The sequence below is a fragment of the Zootoca vivipara genome, chromosome 16 (genome assembly GCF_965207765.1).
Source record: "Zootoca vivipara chromosome 16, rZooViv2.hap1.1, whole genome shotgun sequence".
NCBI lineage: Eukaryota > Metazoa > Chordata > Lepidosauria > Squamata > Lacertidae > Zootoca > Zootoca vivipara.
The window spans coordinates 13,920,775-13,941,228 of NC_142599.1; the positions used below are offsets into that span (position 1 = coordinate 13,920,775).

Here is a 20,454-nt window from a genome sequence, read left to right on the forward strand (position 1 = left end):
TTCAAAGGAGAGCTGTGCTATTTTCACTTTAGCCATAAAAACCCGCTGGTGGTTTGCAGGGCTGGGCACTCTCATACGCAGGGTCACACACTCACACCTTCTGGGTACTGAGCGCTGGGGGAGAGGGGTGGGGGAGACCCTCAAAGCCTGCGAGTCTGTTTCCAGCTCGCTCAGATTCCCCAAGCGGAACCCGAGCCAAGATTTGTCTAGTTTCAAACTTAAACCTCTCCGCAGCTCCAGCCCCAACCCATAAATCTCCCCCTGTCACCTCGGGGTTGGCCCATGCGTGCATGCTCAAACATATGTCTGCAATAATGGAAAAGCAGGCCCAGGTTCACGCAGAGGTTCCCATATCTAGCTTCCCTTCTGTAATTAAAGGGGGGGGGGAGAGAGAGAGACAAAAACCTCCAGTGGGCAAAGGAACTTTGCAGTCTTCTCACAGAGCATCTCGTGGGTCACGGGGGACAGGTTGATGCCGCCCCCTAGTGGTGACCTAGGAAGCTGCCTTCTGCTATGTCAGACTGAATTTAAGGGAAAACCCCAAATTTTTAAGGAAACCCCCAGAATGTGTGTGTGTGTGTGTGTGTGTGTGTGTGTGTGTGTGTGTGAGAGAGAGAGAGAGAGAGAGAGAGAGAGAGAGAGAGAGAGAGAGAGAGAGAGATAGATATTAAAAACCCATCCCTCCCTCCATAGAATCCTTGGAAACGTAGTTCAACAGTGCTGGGATTTGTAGTTTCATGGGAGGAAACTACAGTTCCCATGGTTCTTTGGGGTGCTTTCAATTGTGCTTTAAATGTATGGTGTAAGGTAAAGGGACCCCTGACCATTAGGTCCAGTCGTGACCGACTCTGGGGCTGCGCGCTCATCTCGCATTATTGGCCGAGGGAGCCGGCGTATAGCTTCCAGGTCATGTGGCCAGCATGACAAAGCCACTTCTGGCAAACCAGAGCAGCACATGGAAACGCCGTTTACCTTCCCGCTGTAGCGGTTCCTATTTATCTACTTGCATTTTGATGTGCTTTCGAACTGCTAGGTTGGCAGGAGCTGGGACCAAGCAACGGGAGCTCACCCCGTCACAGGGATTCGAACCGCCGACCTTCTGATCAGCAAGCCCTAGGCTCAGTGGTTTAACCACAGCGCCACCTGGGTCCCTAAAAATGTATGGTGTAGGCACAGCCTATTCATCTAGGTAGCCCAGTAGTGTCGGCTCTGACTGGCAGCAGCTCTGCAGAGGTTCAAACAGGTGTTTGGCTTGCCTGTTACCTGCTGTCTGGTGCTGTGAGCTGTCAGCGATTGGATCTGGGGCCTGCAAGGTGCAGCCAGCACACAGCTCCCTTTATCTTTTAATTTAAACATACTTTGATTTGGGCTGTGCACGATCCCGCAGCCCAGCTTCATCTATTTCTCCAACCTGGGGCAGAAAAGCCGCGCAGGTGCTCCCCCCTCCAATTCCCACCCCCTTTCCGAGCTCTCTGAATACCTGGCAAGCCGCCCATCCTTGTCTCTCATTCTTTCATCAATTGAATGTCATGGTTTTCTCGAAGGCTGGGTTGGCGCCGAGAACGCAGCTGGGCCAGAGGCGCAAAGGTCCAAAACGAGACTCAAGACATCCTCTCGGCTTCGGGGGACATGCCAGAGGGGCTGGTTTATCCATGCAGCAAATGTTTAAACTATGGAAGTGGTTCCTACGAGAGGCAGCGGTCGCCACTATCAGTGGCTACAAACCAAGACAGGAGATGACCAAGAGCTTTGCGGTTTAACAATGTGCTGTGTGAAGAACTTTCACACCCTCCAACATTTCTTCAATGAAAATAGGGACATCCTATCCAACAATTTTACTATTTATGCTCCACTCATCCCAGTACGTTTCCAAGCACAATTCAATGTGTTGATGCTGAGCTTTAAAGCCCTAAACGGCCTCGGCCCAGGATACCTGAAGCAGTGTCTCCACCCCCATCGTTCAGCCCGGACACTGAGGTCCAGCTCCAAGGGCCTTCTGGTGGTTCCCTCCCTGCGAGAAATGAAGTTACAGGGAACCAGGCAGAGGGCCTTCTCGGTAGTGGCGCCCGCCCTGTGGAACGCCCTCCCATCAAGATGTCAAGGAAATAACCAACTATCTGACTTTTAGAAGACATCTGAAGGCAACCCTGTTTAGGGAAGTTTTGGATGTTTGATGTTTTGTCGTGTTCTTAATATTCTGCTGGGGGCCACCCAGGGGGGAATGAATGAGTCTTTATTTGCGTCAGCCATCGGCCATAGCAATTAAACAATACGATATACAAGAATAAAAATTAAAAAGTCGATTATATAAAATACATTTTAGGGTTTTGAAGTCCAAGAGTGGATCTTATTCTAATTGCCCCAGCTAAAAACCTTGCAACCTTTGCTGTTACCTGCTCATCTTGATCTGCCAAGAGAAAGGACACTGTGGCAGTGGCTGGGCGACCCGAAATAGACAATAAAAGAGGGGTGAGAGAACCTCATTCCTCAAGGCTTTATAAAGAGTGCAGGCCAGAAGGGCATGCGCCACAGATTCGGTTTCTGTTGGGAGCCACCCAGAGTGGTTTGGGGAAACCCAGCCAGATGGGTGGGGTATAAATAATAAATTATCATTATTATCATTATCATTATCTGAGTTGCCCCAGCTACTCTGGCCAAGGGTCATCTAGCCTAGCCCCCTGCAAGGCAGGAATCATTCACCCACCATGGGACTCGAACCCACAACCCTGAGATTAAGAGTCTTGTGTTCTACCAAATGAGCCACCCCCTCTTACTTGGCTGGAGAACCGCACTGTGGAATTTGGAGAAGTGCGAGTTTCAAAGGATAACTCGTTTCCATTATCATATTGTTTCGGATGGGCAAATCTCACGGGCAAAACAGAAGGCAGCTTCCAAAAGTGTAGCCCAATAACACCCCAATATAAGACGCTTTGCTGCCGCCTGGACCAAACCGAAAGGTATGTTTCCCAGCACTGCAAAAATTCAGCGTTTGATTCAATTGGTTTTGCCCTCGGATTTGTTGCAGTGCCTCCTGGCGGCAGCTCCGTGCAACTTGCGTGAAAATCAAAGTGATTGTGACACTTTCCCCTTGCATACGAAGACAGGCACCAGAAGAGCGGACAGGACCATTTTTGGGTCCAAGGGTCAAGAAGGCAGTTTCTGCACCTGCTGCTGTAGAGGGAAGTGAGGGGCAGGTGGGACTTGTCAACCTGGGAAGGTAGCCCATCTAGGAGAAGGAAAAGTCTGATCCGAAGCCTCCACTGCCTTACGGGAGAAGAAAATGCGAAGGAGTAATACTGCAGACTAGAGTCCCTAAGATGGTTGGGTGGTGGCTTGTATGCCTCCTTCCAACAACTCCTGCAGCCAAGCCGGTGCCAAAAGTATTTCCTTTGGTCCACATCAGCAAGGCCAAGAAGGGAGTGTTGTCGTCTGGGCAGCTCGAGATCTCCAGACACACTACCCAGGTTTGTGTCTCGAAGTGGTCACTTTGGTCTTGCCAATGCAACAGTGTGACTTCACCCCGCGAGGTGCACTCCATTGTCTCTTGACACAGACGTATAAATTAAGCATCTCTCTAAAGCCAGGTAGTTCCGTTGCAAGGAGTCAAAGTCAGCTTGATCAGCACGGAAGCCAGTGGCATGTGCTACTGAGAGGAACTTATTTTCAAGAGAACACCGCAGGGAGACCATAGCTCCGTGGTATGGCACATGTTGAGGATTGCTAGGTCAGTGGTGGTTCATGCCCATTTGTTCTATTTATTCCTTACATTATATACCACCCTTTTCTCCGAGGAGCTCAAGGGGACTGGCATGTTCCTCCCGTTCTGCTTTTTATCCGCACAACAACCCTGAGAGGTAGAGTCAGTCTGAAAGGCAGCGACTAGCCAGAGGGTCACCCCAGTGAACTGGGCGAGTGAGGATTCGAAGCCTGGACTACTAGGTCCTAGTCCAGCACTCTTTAACTGCTACACTCGTACCAGTGAGGTGGGAGGCAAGGAGTCGAAAAAGCAGGCGGAACCAGAACCAATCAGAGGCGCAGCCAACTAATTCGAATCTTGCCCCATCCTCCTCCCTGCTAAGGTCAACCCTGAAACTAAGAAACTGTGTTTAAGTTACGGCAGGGGAGGACTAGGTGTGGTTTGTGGGGCAAACCTCACTTTATTTTGCTGTTATTTATCTTTTTTGTTTGCATTTACACCCCAGCTTTTTCTTCAAGGGGCTCAAGATGGCGTACACGGTTCTGTTTACAAAGTCCACTGCCTCCTAGAAATCCAATTTCCCTGCATTAACAACTTCTGGTGCCCAAAAGAAAGTAGGGGAAGAGGGAAACTCAACTGTTCGCTACATCTCTGAGGATTGTAAGGAGGTGTGTGGGAGGGAGCAATCAATGGTGTGTCCAAATGGCTGCATCACTACGCCAACTTCTGAGCCCTGAGCTTCCTGATCTGCACCGCGCAGAATAAAATTAGCACTTGAATAGTGCTGATCGAGGAACCCAGCAAATGCAAAGCTATAAATTTTGCTTCTGTTGTTCTCTGGGGAGGCGGGAGGCTTCTTTTGTGCAGAGACAAACCGAGCAGCTGGCAACGCTGGTGTGGAAAAACACCCACTGTCCGAAAGAATGCGGGACTCCCCATGACAGCAGGGAAGGGATGGGATATTTTGCAAAGTGGTAAGAGATTCCGTGCTGCACCTCACCCAGAAATACAGAACCCTTCAGCTCTGCTAAGGCCTCTTGCTCCTCCCAATGGAGGCTGGAGAGGAGTGTTCAAGTGTGTGTTGAAACCCAGCTACTGTCCAAAAGCAAAAAAAATTACATGTTGCTCCGCCCACTTTTGCCTCTGGCCACGCCCACCACAATGCCCCCACCTCCAGATGTTGCCCTCCTATCGTTCCCGACCTTTTGCCATGGCCTGCAAGCAGGACATGAGCACTACTGCTCAGCTGTGATTCTCAGCAGCCGGTGAGATGGCAGAGGCAACCGTTGTGGCTAGTAGCTGCCGATAGCTTTCTTCTTCGTGAATTTGCCTAATCCTCATGATCATTAAAGCTGGTTGTTTTTATTATTATTTTTAAAAAACAAGCAAACGCTGGAGCAGAGACGTAAAGTATCCTAAGGCCTTCTCTTTTTTTAATTTCATTTTTAAGATTAAATATATCTTGGATAGAGTTTCTCTCCTTAAAACCACACAAAAGGGGGGGAGGAAATACATTCTTCATGTAGGTACGAAATACTGACCGTGGAGCGGGAACCATTTACAGTGCAAAGTACAATATTAACATGGATGCAGGGCTATCACCACCTACAGACGATTATCATTACAATTTCTACAGCATTCACCAGAGCAACTTAATGCTTCTTCGCCGCACTGAGCAGCAACTCTAGAGCATTTGACTGCTGCCGGGATCCTACAGAGTGAGCGTTTTAATGGAACTTGCTTCCAAAAGCCAAAACAAAAACCCCCTGGCAATTGCCACACTCCTCAGGTTTATCTTTTCCTTGCTGAGTTTTACACTCATTCATAGCTGCGACAGGTTTTTGTTTTTTTTAAAATCCACGACTGCAGCCAGCTGCTTCTGTAATCTAGGGACATGGACACCCTGGCGAAGATCAGAGGAACTACTTGAGAGGTGCTGATTGTTACAAGGGTCCTGTAAAAGGGGCACACCCACATTCACATGCACACGCACGCAGAGAGGATTGACCGGAGGCAGTACGCAGTGACTTCCAAGAAATCACGTTTCTAGGCTGGAACAACGGAGACGGGGTCGCGGCTCCCCCAGGATAACCTCGTCTGGGTTCAGTAAGGAATGTCGTTCTGGTAGTACTGGATCATATCGTAGGTCTTACTCCTGGGGGGAAAGGTAACAGAAACAGAAGGCGATTCAGAACTGGCCACCTAGGACTCATCTACACCGGTGAGTTATACAGTTGTTCTCAAACACCTTGGTTCTCAAACAACTTGGAACCCAAACACTGCAAACCCGCAAGTAAGTGTTCTGGTTTGGGAACTTTTTTCGGAAGCCAAACATGCTCCGTTTTGAGTGTTACGCTTCGGATTTGAGTGCCAGACTTCCATTTTGAGTGTTACGCTGAGGTCTGTGTTTTTGCTATTTATTTTGCGTTTTTGTTGCCTTTTTTGTTTTGTACTTTTGTGACTGTGTGGAACCCAGTTCAGCTCCTGATTGATTGATTGACTGACTGTGTGACTGCAGTATATTGTTTATTTCTTTCATTTTACGGATCAATGGTCTCATTAGATAGTAAAATCCATGTTAAATTGCTGTTTTAGGGGTTGTTTTTAAAAGTCTGGAATGGGTTAATCCGTTTTGCATTGCTTCCTATGGGAAAGCACGCCTTGGTTTTGGAACGGACTTCCGGAACGGATTAAGTTTGAGAACCAAGGTACCACTGCAACGTGAAAAAGGTGTTATAAAAATGTGACACCAGAGGGTGCTGTAGAGCAGCGCTCTTGGAAAATAGCATGTTTTTAAATAGCGTTTTCCAGATCAGTGTAGATCCAGCTCTAGACGGTGTGGAGCAGGGTTGGGTGGCAAATGACCACACCTGGCGGTACGTATAAAGCTCCTTTTAGGGTTTCAGAGCCGGGCAGAATGTTTTCACTACTAAGGGTCAGTTACAGAAGAAGGAATGCCAGGGTAGCAATACCGCTTGCCTGGACGGAGGATGGAGCCTACTGTGCCAAAGCTACAATTCTCATTCATCGCTCTCCCTGGTTTTGCCTCCGGGCTCCAGCCCACGCCTGGGATGTGGCCCCTGGAAGGCTGCCCCGAAGGAAATGTGGCCCTTGGGCTGAGAAAGGTTCCTTTGCTAGAGAATGACCAGGAAATAAGCCAGCAGACGTGTAGAGGCCTACCTGTTGCTGAGGAAGCAGCTCTGGATTATCTTGATGATGAAGTTGGCCGCTTCTCGCTCCGTCATGTTGGGGCTGAACCTGTTCCTGTTCGAGGAGGAAGCAGAGGAGATCTCAAGAGTTTGCAGTTTGGAGAAAAGGCAAGTGAGAAGCGACATAACCATGCATGGGCATGGAGAAAGTGGAGGAAGAAAAGTGCTTTCTCCCTCTCACACGGCGCCAGAACTTGTGGATATCCAATGAAGCTTAATGTTGGAAGATTCAGGAGATATTGGGGGGGGGAGAGGACTTCTTCAAGCAGCGCAAACTATGGAACTCGCACCCCTAGGAGGCAGTGGGGGCCACCAGCTTGAATATGTTCTTATGAGGACAAAAACGTCTCATCTCTTAGTAACAGCCTCTGATTCTGACAAGGAAGTGAGACACAGTCTGTCTGATTACCAGCAGCTGGATCCTAATCCCATTTATTCTAAAGTCCTATGTTGTTTCACTTCCAGATATGGGAAACAATCCACTGCCCACGCTCTCGAACGCGATGCCACGCTTCGGTCATTCAGTTAATTCACTGCACTTCAGGGATTCAAGTAATCCCATAATGTGGATTCAATACTGACAATATTGTATATAGTTGCTTTAAACGTTTTATTTCATGCTTCTTTCTTTAATGCAGGGTTTTCGTTTTTGTGAAATTTAATAAAAAATATATTATACCAAAAATTAATAACAATTCACTGCACTTCATGGAACCAGGGCTCCTTTTTTTAAAAGGAAAAATCAGAACTGCTCAGAGGGGTGCGATTCTAATCTGCATGCCAGGTGTGTGCTGCTCTTTCACACCTGTGCCCTTTCCTCACGGATGCTTCCTTGCTCAGAGGACACATTTCTTGACATTCGGAAGCCTGCATTAAGAGTGGGGGGAAATCCTCAGAACTGGGGACTTTCAGAACTGGGGACTTGACAGTATTCTGAGGAGCGCCTTAGGCAGAGGAAGGAGACACAAGAATGCTTGTTCAAGGCCTGGGATTCTCGTTCCATCACGCTCTGCTGAAAGACCAGCTCCATCAGGCCAACTGAAATGTTTCTGTCGCCCAGGAGCAGCCATTCCATCAGGCTGCCACAGGGAGAGAAATGGGAAGCGGGGCTCATCCCATTAGCTTTGCTGAAAGACCAGCTCCGTAAGGTACTTCAAGCCCTGAAGTGTTTCTGTGCCAGTTGGTCATTTTAAAAGCTACTACTTAAGAATGGTTCCCGGCTTCACTCCCCCCCCCAACTTCCCTCCCTTCCCCCTTCCCCTTGTGCATCGTGTCTTTTTAGACACGATGGGCAGAGACGTGTCTTGTTTTAACTGGCTGCATGTAAGCCGCTCTGGGGGTCTGCTTGGCTGTAGAGTGGAATACAAGCAGCACGCAAGGGCACAAGATTCAATCAAGTTTCAATCAAGTATTATTAGTACAAAAAGAAAATAATAAGAGAACCATATACAAGTGCTGACACAGAAGCCAAAACTAAACGTCAAGCAGATAGCATATACAAATAAATACCGAAAGGCAAACCAGTCTTTATGGTCTTTGAGGCTATATAGCGGTCAGCAAAGTGGCAGCAGGTCGAACGAAGTGTCAATGATAGACAGGCTGCCGGCGTTTTTCGCCTGTTTCGACCATATGACGGGCTTCTTCAGTAGTTTCTCCTTCTGCTTTCATATGTTTAATGCATTCAAATTCGTATGAAACCACTTATCTTGGCTTAGGCCACAATGCTCAGGTTCTTTTTCAAAAGGTTCTCTCATGCGGCTTTAATACATTTACATGTTCAATTTCTTATATTCAGGGGAGCCCGGACTACACAATTTGCTTTTCATATTGTTATCAGTCACTTTGTACCTCAACTAACAAAATGCAACTTTTGCACGACCCTTGCTTTTCGAATTGCCCAAATGATGTTTTTTGAACAGTAACCTCCCCCTAGAACCGCCCCATAGCTGCCCATTCTGAGTCTGGCTGTGCCCATTAAGAAAAAGCTCTGCGTGGAACTCAAGGCAGACTCCAATTCAGGCACAAACTGGGCCCAGGCCTGCTTAACTTTAAGCAAGGCTGCTTCGTCCTGTGCCTCCAGAGGGCAGCCCCGCCATTAGGAAAGAGGCACGACTTACTTTAACAGTTTGATTGTCTGCCCTCGGAAACAGGGCAGCCCTGTGTCCAGCATCAACGTCACCAGAGACACCACGGCATCCATGTAAGGCCTGCGCAAGGGGGGGGGGGAGAGAGATGGATATGGACAGAGAGAGGAGAGGGAATTATTAGATCCTCTCCTGTATCTGAAGAAAGAAAATAAAACCAGAGGGACACGGTCTGGGCGTGGACCACACCTTATTACTGTAATTAAATCTACACAGTGTAATCATCTCCCGTTTGGCGATGAGGCTGGGTTGCCGCCTGCAATCTATCAGCCATAATGAAATGACTGTTCAAAGTGTTGGTGCTGACCTTTAAAGCCCTAAATGGCCTTGGTCCAGTATACCCAAAGGAGCGTCTCCACCCCCATCGTTCTGCCCAGACACTGAGGTCCAGCACCGAGGGCCTTCTGGTGGTTCCCTCGTTGCAGGAAACCAGGCAGAGGGCCTTCTCGGTAGTGGCGCCCGCCCTGTGGAACACCCTCCCATCAGATGTCAAAGAGAAAAACAACTACCAGATTTTTTAGAAGACATCTGAAGGCAGCCCTGTTTAGGGAGGCTTTTAATGTTTAATAGATTATTTTATTTCATTTTCTGTTGGAAGCCGCCCAGAGTAGCTGGGGAAACCCAGCCAGATGGGCGGGGTATAAATAATAAATTATTATTATTAAGTATTATTATTATTACTGTGACAAAGGCAGTCCCCTTTCCTCTAGGATTGGCAGCTGTGATGCCGACCTCCCCCCTCCCACCACAAGGCAGTTGTAGGAATGGACCTCGGGGAAGATGAGCTGGCCTTCGGTGTAAGGGCTGGAGATTGACTCCAGGGTGGAAGCCTCCTCACCTGACTGCCAGGTAACCCCTGACGCACATCTCCATGAACCACTTGAAAGGCGTGGCCTCCATCTTCCCTCCCATTATCATAACCATCTCGTCGGTCAGCTTGATGTCTGGCTCCCAACCCAGGTTTCCGCCAGGAGAACTCTCAAACATGAATCCAAAGTCTGTGTGCCAGGGAAGGGGGGAGGGGAAGCAAACAAAACACAAGAAGGATCAAACAGGCCCGTTCTGCTCCCATATTTCAAAAGTACTAAAAGCCCAGGGGTCCAATCGGCAGTGGAGACGCTGGAGGCGGTCTAGGACTGGAAATGGAACGTCAGGGAGTAAAAGAGCCCTTTACCGTCTCTGCGCAAGATACTTTCCCACTCAAAATCTTAACCTCACTGCTCCTCTCTCTAAAGTTTCGTGTGTGTGTGTGTGTGTGTGTGTGTGTTTACAGCACACACCCTGAGCCTCATCAGGGCGCATGATTTTCAGCAGGAAAATAGTTGGCAGGGAAATGGTTAAACATCACCTGCACTCATCAGTTTTTTTTGTCTTGAATATAGGTGCTCTAAGTCTCTGCTTAGTCCTTCTGCCTTAGTCCTCTGCCATGGACTGCAAGAAGATCAAACCTATCCATTCTTAAGGAAATCAACCCTGAGTGCTCACTGGAAGCGGAAGGACAGATCCTGAAGCTGAGGCTCCAATACTTATGGCCACCTCATGAGAAGAGAAGACTCCCTGGAAAAGACCCTGATGTTGGGAAAGATGGAGGGCACAAGGAGAAGGGGACGACAGAGGACGAGATGGTTGGACAGTGTTCTCGGATCTACGAACATGAGTTTGACCAAACTGCGGGAGGCAGTGGAAGACAGGAGTGCCTGGCGTGCTATGGTCCATGGGGTCACGAAGAGTCGGACACGACTAAACGACAACAAAGTCTCTGCTAGGAGAGAACTCTTTGCCTCTGAAAACGTGGCCTAAGCATCCTTAGACAAGGGCCAATGAAATTTTATATCCCTCAGTGGATGCCAAAGTGCATTCATAAACACATGAGCACCTCTTCTACCAATTGGTTTTATTTATTTATTACATTTATATCCCTTCCTTGAAGGGGCTCTGGACAGCATACAGAGTTCTCCCCTGCCTTTCCAACTATAATGGGTGGAAACATTGTGGGGATTTACAACAGTGGCTAAACTAAATAATGTTATTAGATTTAAACAATGAAAACGAAGACATAGTAACTTACCTAAGGTTGGTAACAGAAGGAAGCTAACAGTTTATAATGTTTTGAAAGACACTGCATAGAATATAAATAACTGGTTCGGTGTTTAATTTCAGTATATTTCAATGTTACTTACTGCTCTTCCTCTAACTGGACATGTCAATTTTCTCTTTGCATATGAACGTATTTTCATGCATTCATATTGTGCAGAAAAGACTAAAATTCTCAATGTCAAAAAAACCCAAACCGAACAAAACCAAGGAGTGAACTAACCAATATGAATGATGTGCCCATGTTTGTCCAGCATGATGTTGCCATTGTGTCTGTCTTTAATCTGCAACAGGAACAACAGGAGGCTGTAGGCAGCCATGCTGCGGATGAAGTTGTAACGAGCCTGCAAGAATGAGTCAAGTGTCGGTAGTGTTAAGATTAAGCAAAGAAAAAGAAATATAAATTTCAGATCATCACTGAGAAACTACAGAGATAATAGGAAGAGTGGGGTAGAAGCCAGTAATTTTGTTAGAGTCTTGCAGTAAACAATTTGACAGGGATGATTAAATTGACTTTTGCAGAATTGGGGGGATGCCTTTAATTTTTAACCTCTAAAAAATGGCACGTGTAGCCCTTGGGATGCTGCTGAACTGCATCCCTGGCCGTTATTACATCAGCTGGTTATAATAATAATAATAATAATAATAATAATAATAATAATAATAATAATAATAATAATTTATTATTTATACCCCGCCCATCTGGCTGGGTCTCCCCAGCCACTCTGGGCGGCTTCCAACAGAAAAATAAAACACAGTAATCTATTAAACATTAAAAGCCTCCCTGAACAGGGCTGCCTTCAGATGTCTTCTAAAAGTCTGGTAGTTGTTTTCCTCTTTGGCATCTGTTGGGAGGGCGTTCCACAGGGCAGGCGCCACCACCCAGAAGGCCCTCTGCCTAGTTCCCTGCAACTTGGCTTCTTGCAATGAGGGAACCGCCAGAAGGCCCTCGGTGCTGGATCTCAGTGTCCGGGCAGAATGATAGAGGTGGAGACGCTCCTTCAGGTATACTGGACCGAGGCCATTTAGGGCTTTAAAGGTCAGCACCAACACTTTGAATTGTGCTTGGAAACGTACAGGGAGCCAATGTAGATCTTTCAAGACCAGTGTTATGTGGTTTGTTTGTTTTACTTATAAGTCGCTTTCCCACAACGAGCTGCGCCCAAAGCAGCTTAGGGCAAACATCCAAAACATAAAAACAGAGAATATTGGAAATGCAAGCATAGCAAATACAGAACACGCCAGTACATTCAAAGTAACAAAAACCAACAATTTAGCAAACACGGAATAAATCCATTATTACAAAAAAAAGAACTACACCAAATCTAGGCTTAAGTACATAAATATAAAGCAAAAACAAAAGTGAAGTAAAGTTTCTGGTACTGGTCTTGCTGTACTCCAAAGAGCCTGGCTTAAATATAGTTCAGAGAGGGAGGGTAGATTACATACAGCCGGTTCCCATATCCTGACTCTAGAGGAGGCTGACAGCAGCAAAATGCAAATGTCAGGGAGAACAACTCTGTTCCTAAAACTCCTGAGAGTACGGACTGCTGGTGCAGGTCTTATTGCAGGCTGGGGGTGGGTGGGTGGGGGGTGGAGGGGTGGTGCTAAATCACTACCACAACCAAGTCTGGCTCAGCATCTGGTAGAATACCTTTTGGAAAGCCAGAGTTGATTCATCTCCGTACTGCCTTGTAAAGTAGTCGTACATCCCAAAGTCTGTCTGCCTGCCCAGCTGGTCACGGGACGTACAATCAGGAATGCATTCAATGACACCACACTAGGAGAAGAAAGCAGAAAGATTAACAACCACAACTCATGGACCTTGCCGTGCAGCAAGGCTCGTTTATTAAAAATAATGTTGCTAGTATGTGCTAGGTGCTGCACATCATATAGAAATACAATACAATAAAAGGTCAGGAACACATTTTAGAATAGGCAGGCAGAACACTTGGCCCTCCAGCTGACGCCGAACTATAACTCCCATCATCCCATCAACTACAACTCCCAGACGACTGATGGGAGTTATAGTTGTGCAGCCCCATATAGAGGACCGCTTGGAGGCTGCAAGAGGAAAAGGAGGTCTGGAACGCTATGTCTCGTCAGAGAAAAACACTCACATCGTTAGAGATATATGGGATTTCAAAAAGGAGTGCCGAGTTGCCCCTTCCCAGGGGCACTAAATCCCATCTTTCCATTTGAAGAGCCAGTAAGTAAATACTCACCCCTGGGGCTGTGGCCACTACTCTGTACGGAAACACATACAGGTCGAGACCCACCAGCTGAAATATGTTCTTGAAGAGGTCAATGATTTGCAACGCCAGCATGTCCTGTTTGGCAACGCAAGGAAGACATGTTAGGAGGAAACTAAATCAGATTCAGCAGAGGCAAACACGAGGCAAGCAACTGGATTTGAAACCGATTTGGCCGAAGGAGGCAGGGAATTGTGTATGCCCAATGGCTGGAGAACACCCACTTCATCTCAACAGTGTGCTTTTCAAAGCATAGCCTTAGAGCTGGAACATGCCTTACTCATGCCACGAGAGAGGGTGGCACCCTGGGCTTTTTCTCCATCTTTCTTTGCTGCAAGCATTAAGTTGGCTCACTTGCAGAAGGCATAGGATGCTGTCTTATACACAGCCAAACAACTGGTCCATCTAGCTCAGCGGTGTCTACTCTATATCAGGGCAGCCCACCTTTTCATAACAAGTGGGTCACATGAGCACTTTGACATGGAACCCGTGGGCTGCACATTGTCTTGTCACACTGGAGGTGGAGGGAGCAAGGTCAAAATTTGACACACCCACCCGCCTACCCCCAGGCCTTGTGCCGCCTTCCCATAGCCACCTAAGCAAGGCACCGAGATTTGGGAAAGGAGGCACGAGGCTCTGGCAGGATGCTAGAGCCTGAGTGCCCACCTCCTTCCCAAAGCTGAGAGAGCTTTGGGAAGGCGATGGAACCTGCCAGACCCAAGTCCCAGCACCTCCTTGCCCAGCTCTGGGAAGGAAGCACGAGGGCTGCAGGTGTCAAAATGTTGCCAACAGCTGCCAAAAAGGGCACTGAGGGCCGCACGTGGCCCTCAAGCCATGCGTTGGGACCACCCTGGTCTATACTGGCTGGCTGCCATTGGGGGCCGGGCTTTCAGACAGGGGGCGTTCCCAGCTCTACCACAGCAGCCCTTGTGCTTCCTTCCTGTATTGCTGCAGCCCCAGCCCCTTCACGTGTCACCTGATCACCATGTCACTCTGCACAGTGAGCCACCTTGAAAAGTCTTTTTGAAAAAGATAGGGAGAAGAACCTTACGGATAAAAATAAATAAATAGCTCAGATATCACAGCCTGCAATAAATTCTGAAGTTGTTATCCAACTGAGTAAGAGTTACTCAGAGTAACAGCCTATGTATGCAGTGGGGCGAGGGACCCAGGTGGCGCTGTGGTTAAACCACTGAGCCTAGGGCTTGCTGATCAGAAGGTCGGCGGTTCGAATCCCTGTGACGGGGTGAGCTCCCGTTGCTTGGTCCCAGCTCCTGCCAACCTAGCAGTTCGAAAGCACATCAAAGTGCAAGTAGATAAATAGGAACCGCTACAGCGGGAAGGTAAACGGCGTTTCCGTGTGCTGCTCTGGTTTGCCAGAAGCGGCTTTGTCATGCTGGCCACATGACCTGGAAGCTGTACGCTGGCTTCCTCGGCCAATAATGCGAGATGAGCGCGCAACCCCAGAGTCGGTCACGACTGGACCTGATGGTCAGGGGTTCCTTTACCTTTACCTTTATGCAGTGGGGCAGCAGGCGTGTTTCCCCCCCGCTCTCGGGGGAAAGCCAAAAATAAAATAAAATATGCAAGCTTATTACCGCCACAGTTCAACTGGTCGTTCCTGAGAAGGGGCTTGCGGCCTTCTTACCTGTCTGCAGTCATCGCCCACTTTGAAGATGGCTGCCTGCCAGCAAATCTTCTTGCTCTCTACCCCATCTTCTCCGCTTTCGTCTATGGAGTCCGAACGACAGCGCAGACCTAGAAAGAGTGTGAAATCCAAGTAAAACCAAATGCAGTTTCACTGGGGAGAAGAAATGCCGGCACTCCATGCAAGCTTGCTGAGAGAAGGAGATGACTAAAGAACTAAGACACTTTCCCTTTAGCAGTAATACTGAAGAGATCCTCCCGAAAGGAACCCGGCCTCCAAGAATAATTGCGAGAGCTGTAGCTTTAATCGTAGAATCTTAAGAGTTGGAAGGTACCCCGGGGTCATCCAGTCCAACCCCCTGCAATGCAGGAATCTCAGCTTAAAGCATCTATGACAGGTAGCCATCCAACCCATTTAAAAACCTCCAAGGAAGGAGAGACCACAACCTCTCGCAGGAGTCTGTTCCACTGCTGAGCAGCTCTTACAGTCAGAAAGTTTTTTCCAAGTGTTTAGTCAGAATCTCCTTTCTTGCAGCTTGAAACCACTGGTTCAAGTCCTACTGTGAGGGACAAGGGATACAGGGAAGTCCCTCCCATCTTAAGTTCCAGCCCATCCCCAAGCGCTGGAGAGAGTAAGGAGAGCTCTGCCTCCAGCGGAGAGTCAGGAAGTGGTGTCCGAGGCTCAGGCAAGGTTGTGGAGCCCATGCCTCAGGTGGGACAGGAAGTTGGACGCACGGGGGGGAGGCCAATCCCCCCAACTCCCGAATTGCGACGCAAACGTAGGGGGAAGAGGTTGGGTCTGCCAAAGCTTTGGTGCTGGAAGAAAACGCGCCAATCGCCATTCGGAGGTTCTGACACCTCACCTTAAGGATGCATTTTTACTGCTCTGAACACTGTAAATAATCAGCACTTAATAAAAGCCTTAAAAGACCATGCTGGAGTCGTTACTCTAGAGTAGCCATATCAGGCCCTCTGACAGCAACCTCCGAATCTTTTTTTGGCTACTTTGGAGTGCAGCGATGAGCGCTCAAGAGGCTGAGCATTGGAGGCTGGAGGCCGAAGCAGCGAAGCAGGAGCTACGGAACCTCACAGCGCAGGCACAGCAGCAATTGCATGCCGCTCAGGAGGAAGCGCGAGGGGCGCAGGAGGAGCTGAACAAGCTGGTGGACCTCATGTCCAAAATGTGCCACTTTATACCGTGTGCCAGGGCGGTCTCGGCAGAAGAGACGGCCAAACTGTTTGTTGACCACGTATTCAGACTGCATGGATTGCCTTTAAGAGTTATTTCGGATCGTGGCCGCCAATTTGTTTCCAGGTTCTGGCGGCGGCTCATGAACCTCCTGCAGGTGGAGGTCAGTTTGTCTACGGCTCGGCACCCGCAGACCAATGGACAGGCGGAGCGGGTCAACGCCATTCTGCAGCAGTACCTGAGATGTTACGTCAGCCAGAGGCAAACGGACTGGGTGGATCGCCTGCCACTGGCAGAATTTGCCTACAACAATGCGGTGCACGTCTCCACAGGGGTGTCGCCCTTTAAGGCCAACTACGGGCGCGACCTCAGATCTTTCCCGGAGAGGGAGGGGGAGGAGGAGGAAGAGGGCCCACAGGCAGAGGATTGGGCAGAGGACCTGGAGACGGTGCACCAGCAGCTCAGAGAACACTTGGAGAGGGCCAAGGAAGCGTACAAGAAGGGGGCAGATCGCCACAGGCGACCGGGAGAGGTCATCAGGGTGGGGGACAAGGTTTGGTTATCCTCGGAAGGTCTTCCCACCAGGGGGCGATGCAAGAAGTTAGCACCCAGGAGGCTGGGCCCCTTCACGGTCACGCAACAGGTCAACCCGGTAGCCTTCAGGCTAGCACTGCCTGAGGACATGAGAGTGCACCCAGTGTTTCATAGATCGCTGCTGTCGCCGTACAGAGAAAGTACCAGGTTCAGGGACAGCGATCAGCCTCCAGAGGGAGGGGGGGAGACGGGAGACGCCCGACAGCTCAATGAGGCAACTGAGATTTTAGACTCAAGGAGAGGGGTGAGAGGGCTGGAGTACCTGATAGCATGGGAGGACACTCCGCCGTCCCACAATGAGTGGATACCGGCCACGGAAGTACCTGAGGAATTTTTAGTGGAAGAGTTCCACGCCCTGTTCCCCCACAGGCCCAAGCCCTGGCACATGGAAAGGGAGGGAGAGGGGGAGGGGCGGGAGGAAGGGATCGCAGGCAGCAGCTCTCCATGGAGATGGGAAGCGGAATTTGAGGATACGGAAGAAGAGGTGTGGGTTTCACCGAGGTCGACTACGTCAGAGGCAGGAGAGGACTGGCAGAACATTTTTACTCCCACCAGCTCTGACGCCACTGACTTCTTGGGATTCCCGTCTTCTCAGGGGGAAGGAGAAAGATCGCAGGATTGGGGGGAAATTTTTACACCCACAGGCTCGGATGCCACAGACTTCTTGGGGTTTCACTCGTCCCCAGCAAGCAGAGAGCCCCTAGGGAGGGGGGGAGAGGAGCCTGGGAGGGGGGTGGATGTGAGGGACAAGGGATACAGGGAAGTCCCTCCCATCTTAAGTTCCAGCCCATCCCCAAGCGCTGGAGAGAGTAAGGAGAGCTCTGCCTCCAGCGGAGAGTCAGGAAGTGGTGTCCGAGGCTCAGGCAAGGTTGTGGAGCCATGCCTCAGGTGGGACAGGAAGTTGGACGCACGGGGGGGAGGCCAATCCCCCCAACTCCCGAATTGCGACGCAAACGTAGGGGGAAGAGGTTGGGTCTGCCAAAGCTTTGGTGCTGGAAGAAAACGCGCCACTCGCCATTCGGAGGTTCTGACACCTCACCTTAAGGATGCATTTTTACCGCTCTGAACACTGTAAATAATCAGCACTTAATAAAAGCCTTAAAAGACCATGCTGGAGTCGTTACTCTAGAGTAGCCATATCAGGCCCTCTGACACCTACCCTCCAGAGCAGAAGAAATCAAGCATGCTCCCTCCTCCACGTGACAGACCTTAAGATATTTGAAGATGGCTATCATAGTCTCCTCTTTTCCAGGCTAAACATACCTAGCTCCTTCAAGCGCTCCTCATAAGGCTTAGCTCCCAGACCCTTGATCATCTTGGTTGCCCTCCTCTGCACATGCTCCAGCTTGTTAACACCCTTCTTAAATTGTGGTGCCCAGAATTGGACACAGCATTCCAAGTGGGGTCTGACCAAGGCAGAATAGAGTAGTACTATGACTTCCCTTGAACTGGACACTATACTTCTGTCGATGCAGCCTAGAATAATATTAGCTTTTTCTTTTTCTTTTTTCTGCTGCATCACACTGTTGCCTCATGTTAAGCTTGTGGTACACCAAGACCCCTAGATCCTTTTCACATGTACAGTGGTACCTCGCAAGACGAATGCCTCGTGCAACGAAAAACTCGCAAGACGAAAGACGCAAGACGACGAGGTTTTCTAGTTTCTAGGGAAGGCGGCAAAGGAAGCGCAGGAAGCTGACAGCCGATCTTCCTTTGCCTTCTTCCCACGCTACAGCTGGTTCCCCGGGGCTTGCCAAGCAGGCAGCGACAAGCCCTGGCAAGCAGCGCCCGCCACACTTCGGCTCCGAGGGACGGAGTGCGGCGGGTGCTGTTTGCCGGGGCTTGTTGTCGCCTGCCTTGGCAAACCCCGGCAAGCAGCGCCCACCACGCTTCAGCACCGGGGGATGGAGCCGAAGCGCACTGGGCGCTGCTTGCCGGGGTTTTCCAAGGCAGGCGGTGACAAGCCCCGGCAAGCAGCTTTTTTGCCCATAGGAACACATTAATTAAGTTTCAATGCATTCCTATGGGAAACCGCGATTTGCAGGACGAATTTTTCATAAAACGAATATACCCATGGAACAAATTAAATTCCTCTTGCGAGGTACCACTGTAAGCCAGGTTCCCCCATCCTATATTTGTGCTTCTGGTTTTTCCTGCCTAATGTACAGGATGATATTTTTGGATACGATCTTTAAAATATTACTTCTCCTTCCCTTAAAAAAAATCATTTGTTTCTCCTCTGTTCTCTGAGTTTCCTAGTAGAATGGTTCTGTTGCTGTTTATTATTGGATGTACTATACTGAATGTGCTATAGATAAATAGCTAGCCAGCCAGGATTAGGAGGATTGGGAGACAAAGCTAGCTTGAGCTGGCTCTGCTGGTCATTGGCTCTGGCGCCCCCTACTGTCGGCCTCCCCTGTCTTTCACCCAACCAGCCGCAATGGGCACCAGCCACCACTGAAAGAGAGGAGAGGCAAGTGCAGAGCTATATGCCATGTTCCACGGGAGGTAAAAGCAATCCCAGCAAACCACCTTAGGGATCTTTCTGGATCAAAAGGTCGGATAGGAACCAAATGAGTAGAATAAAGAAATAGAAAGTTTCACACAACAGAAATGAGGAGGCTGGAGTAAACAGGGAAAGGATATACGATTATTTCCTCTGCATATATTTTGACTAGACACACAGTAAGGTCATAGGGTCTAGGGGACTGTGCCAAAGGCTTCATGGAAAAGGCTGGTATTACTGACTATAACAATTACTACCTTATAACTCACAAGCATTCAAAAACAACAATCTCATATGAAAAGCACATGGAATACATCCATGTAAATTATATTCCTCTTCAAGGGGAAACCAAGGATTGTTATATTTCAGCTAAAATACAGGAAGCGGGGGGAAATCACTGCAGGAAATTCTAATGCAAATGGGGACAAACATCATATATACTGGGAAGCTACTGTACTGACCTTCTTTTTCGAGTTCGCTGACTCCGCACCGCTTCACCTTAAACTTGGCCAAGTAAGGTGCTTTGGCAGCGCTGGAAGGACATTAAGAGTAGGAAAAGTGAATAATAATACAGAAAGGAAATGGACCAGATGTGGTTGGACTACAGCCCCTTGACCATTGGCCATGGTGGCTGCAAGGGATGATGGGAGCTGTAGTCCACAGACACCCCACCCCCACCCCTGGTTTAGAAGGGGAGGAGAATCCAAGTCTTTATTGTTGTTGTTGTTGTTTAGTCATTTAGTTGTGTCCGACTCTTCGTGACCCCATGGACCAGAGCACGCCAGGCACTCCTGTCTTCCACTGCCTCCCGTAGTTTGGTCAAACTCATGTTGGCAGCTTCGAGAACACTGTCCAACCATCTCGTCCTCTGTCGTCCCCTTCTCCTTGTGCCCTCCATCTTTCCCAACATCAGGGTCTTTTCCAGGGAGTCTTTTCTTCTCATGAGGTGGCCAAAGTATTGGAGCCTCAGCTTCATGATCTGTCCTTCCAGTGAGCACTCAGGGCTGATTTCCTTCAGAATGGATAGGTTCGATCTTCTAGCAGTCCATGGGACTCTCCAGCACCATAATTCGTAAGTCTTTATTACTGGAGGCAAACTGAGCTGAGGAAGAAAACAAGGCC

General features: G+C 49.0%; 1 protein-coding gene across 1 annotated transcript in view; it reads right to left on the reverse strand.

Moving 5' to 3' along the window:
- Positions 1–5,103: 5,103 nt before the first annotated feature.
- PI4KA (phosphatidylinositol 4-kinase alpha) overlaps positions 5,104–20,454 on the reverse strand; it is a 98,546-nt gene continuing 83,195 nt past the window's right edge. Inside the window, exons 47-55 of the mRNA XM_060269495.2 lie at positions 19,794–19,864; positions 15,045–15,154; positions 13,370–13,474; positions 12,799–12,924; positions 11,368–11,488; positions 9,889–10,048; positions 9,024–9,113; positions 6,878–6,961; positions 5,104–5,852 (exon numbers count right to left, since the gene is read on the reverse strand). Coding sequence (XP_060125478.1) covers positions 5,801–5,852; positions 6,878–6,961; positions 9,024–9,113; positions 9,889–10,048; positions 11,368–11,488; positions 12,799–12,924; positions 13,370–13,474; positions 15,045–15,154; positions 19,794–19,864 — 919 coding nt within the window. The 3' untranslated portion in view covers positions 5,104–5,800. The remainder of the gene's footprint in view (positions 5,853–6,877; positions 6,962–9,023; positions 9,114–9,888; positions 10,049–11,367; positions 11,489–12,798; positions 12,925–13,369; positions 13,475–15,044; positions 15,155–19,793; positions 19,865–20,454) is intronic.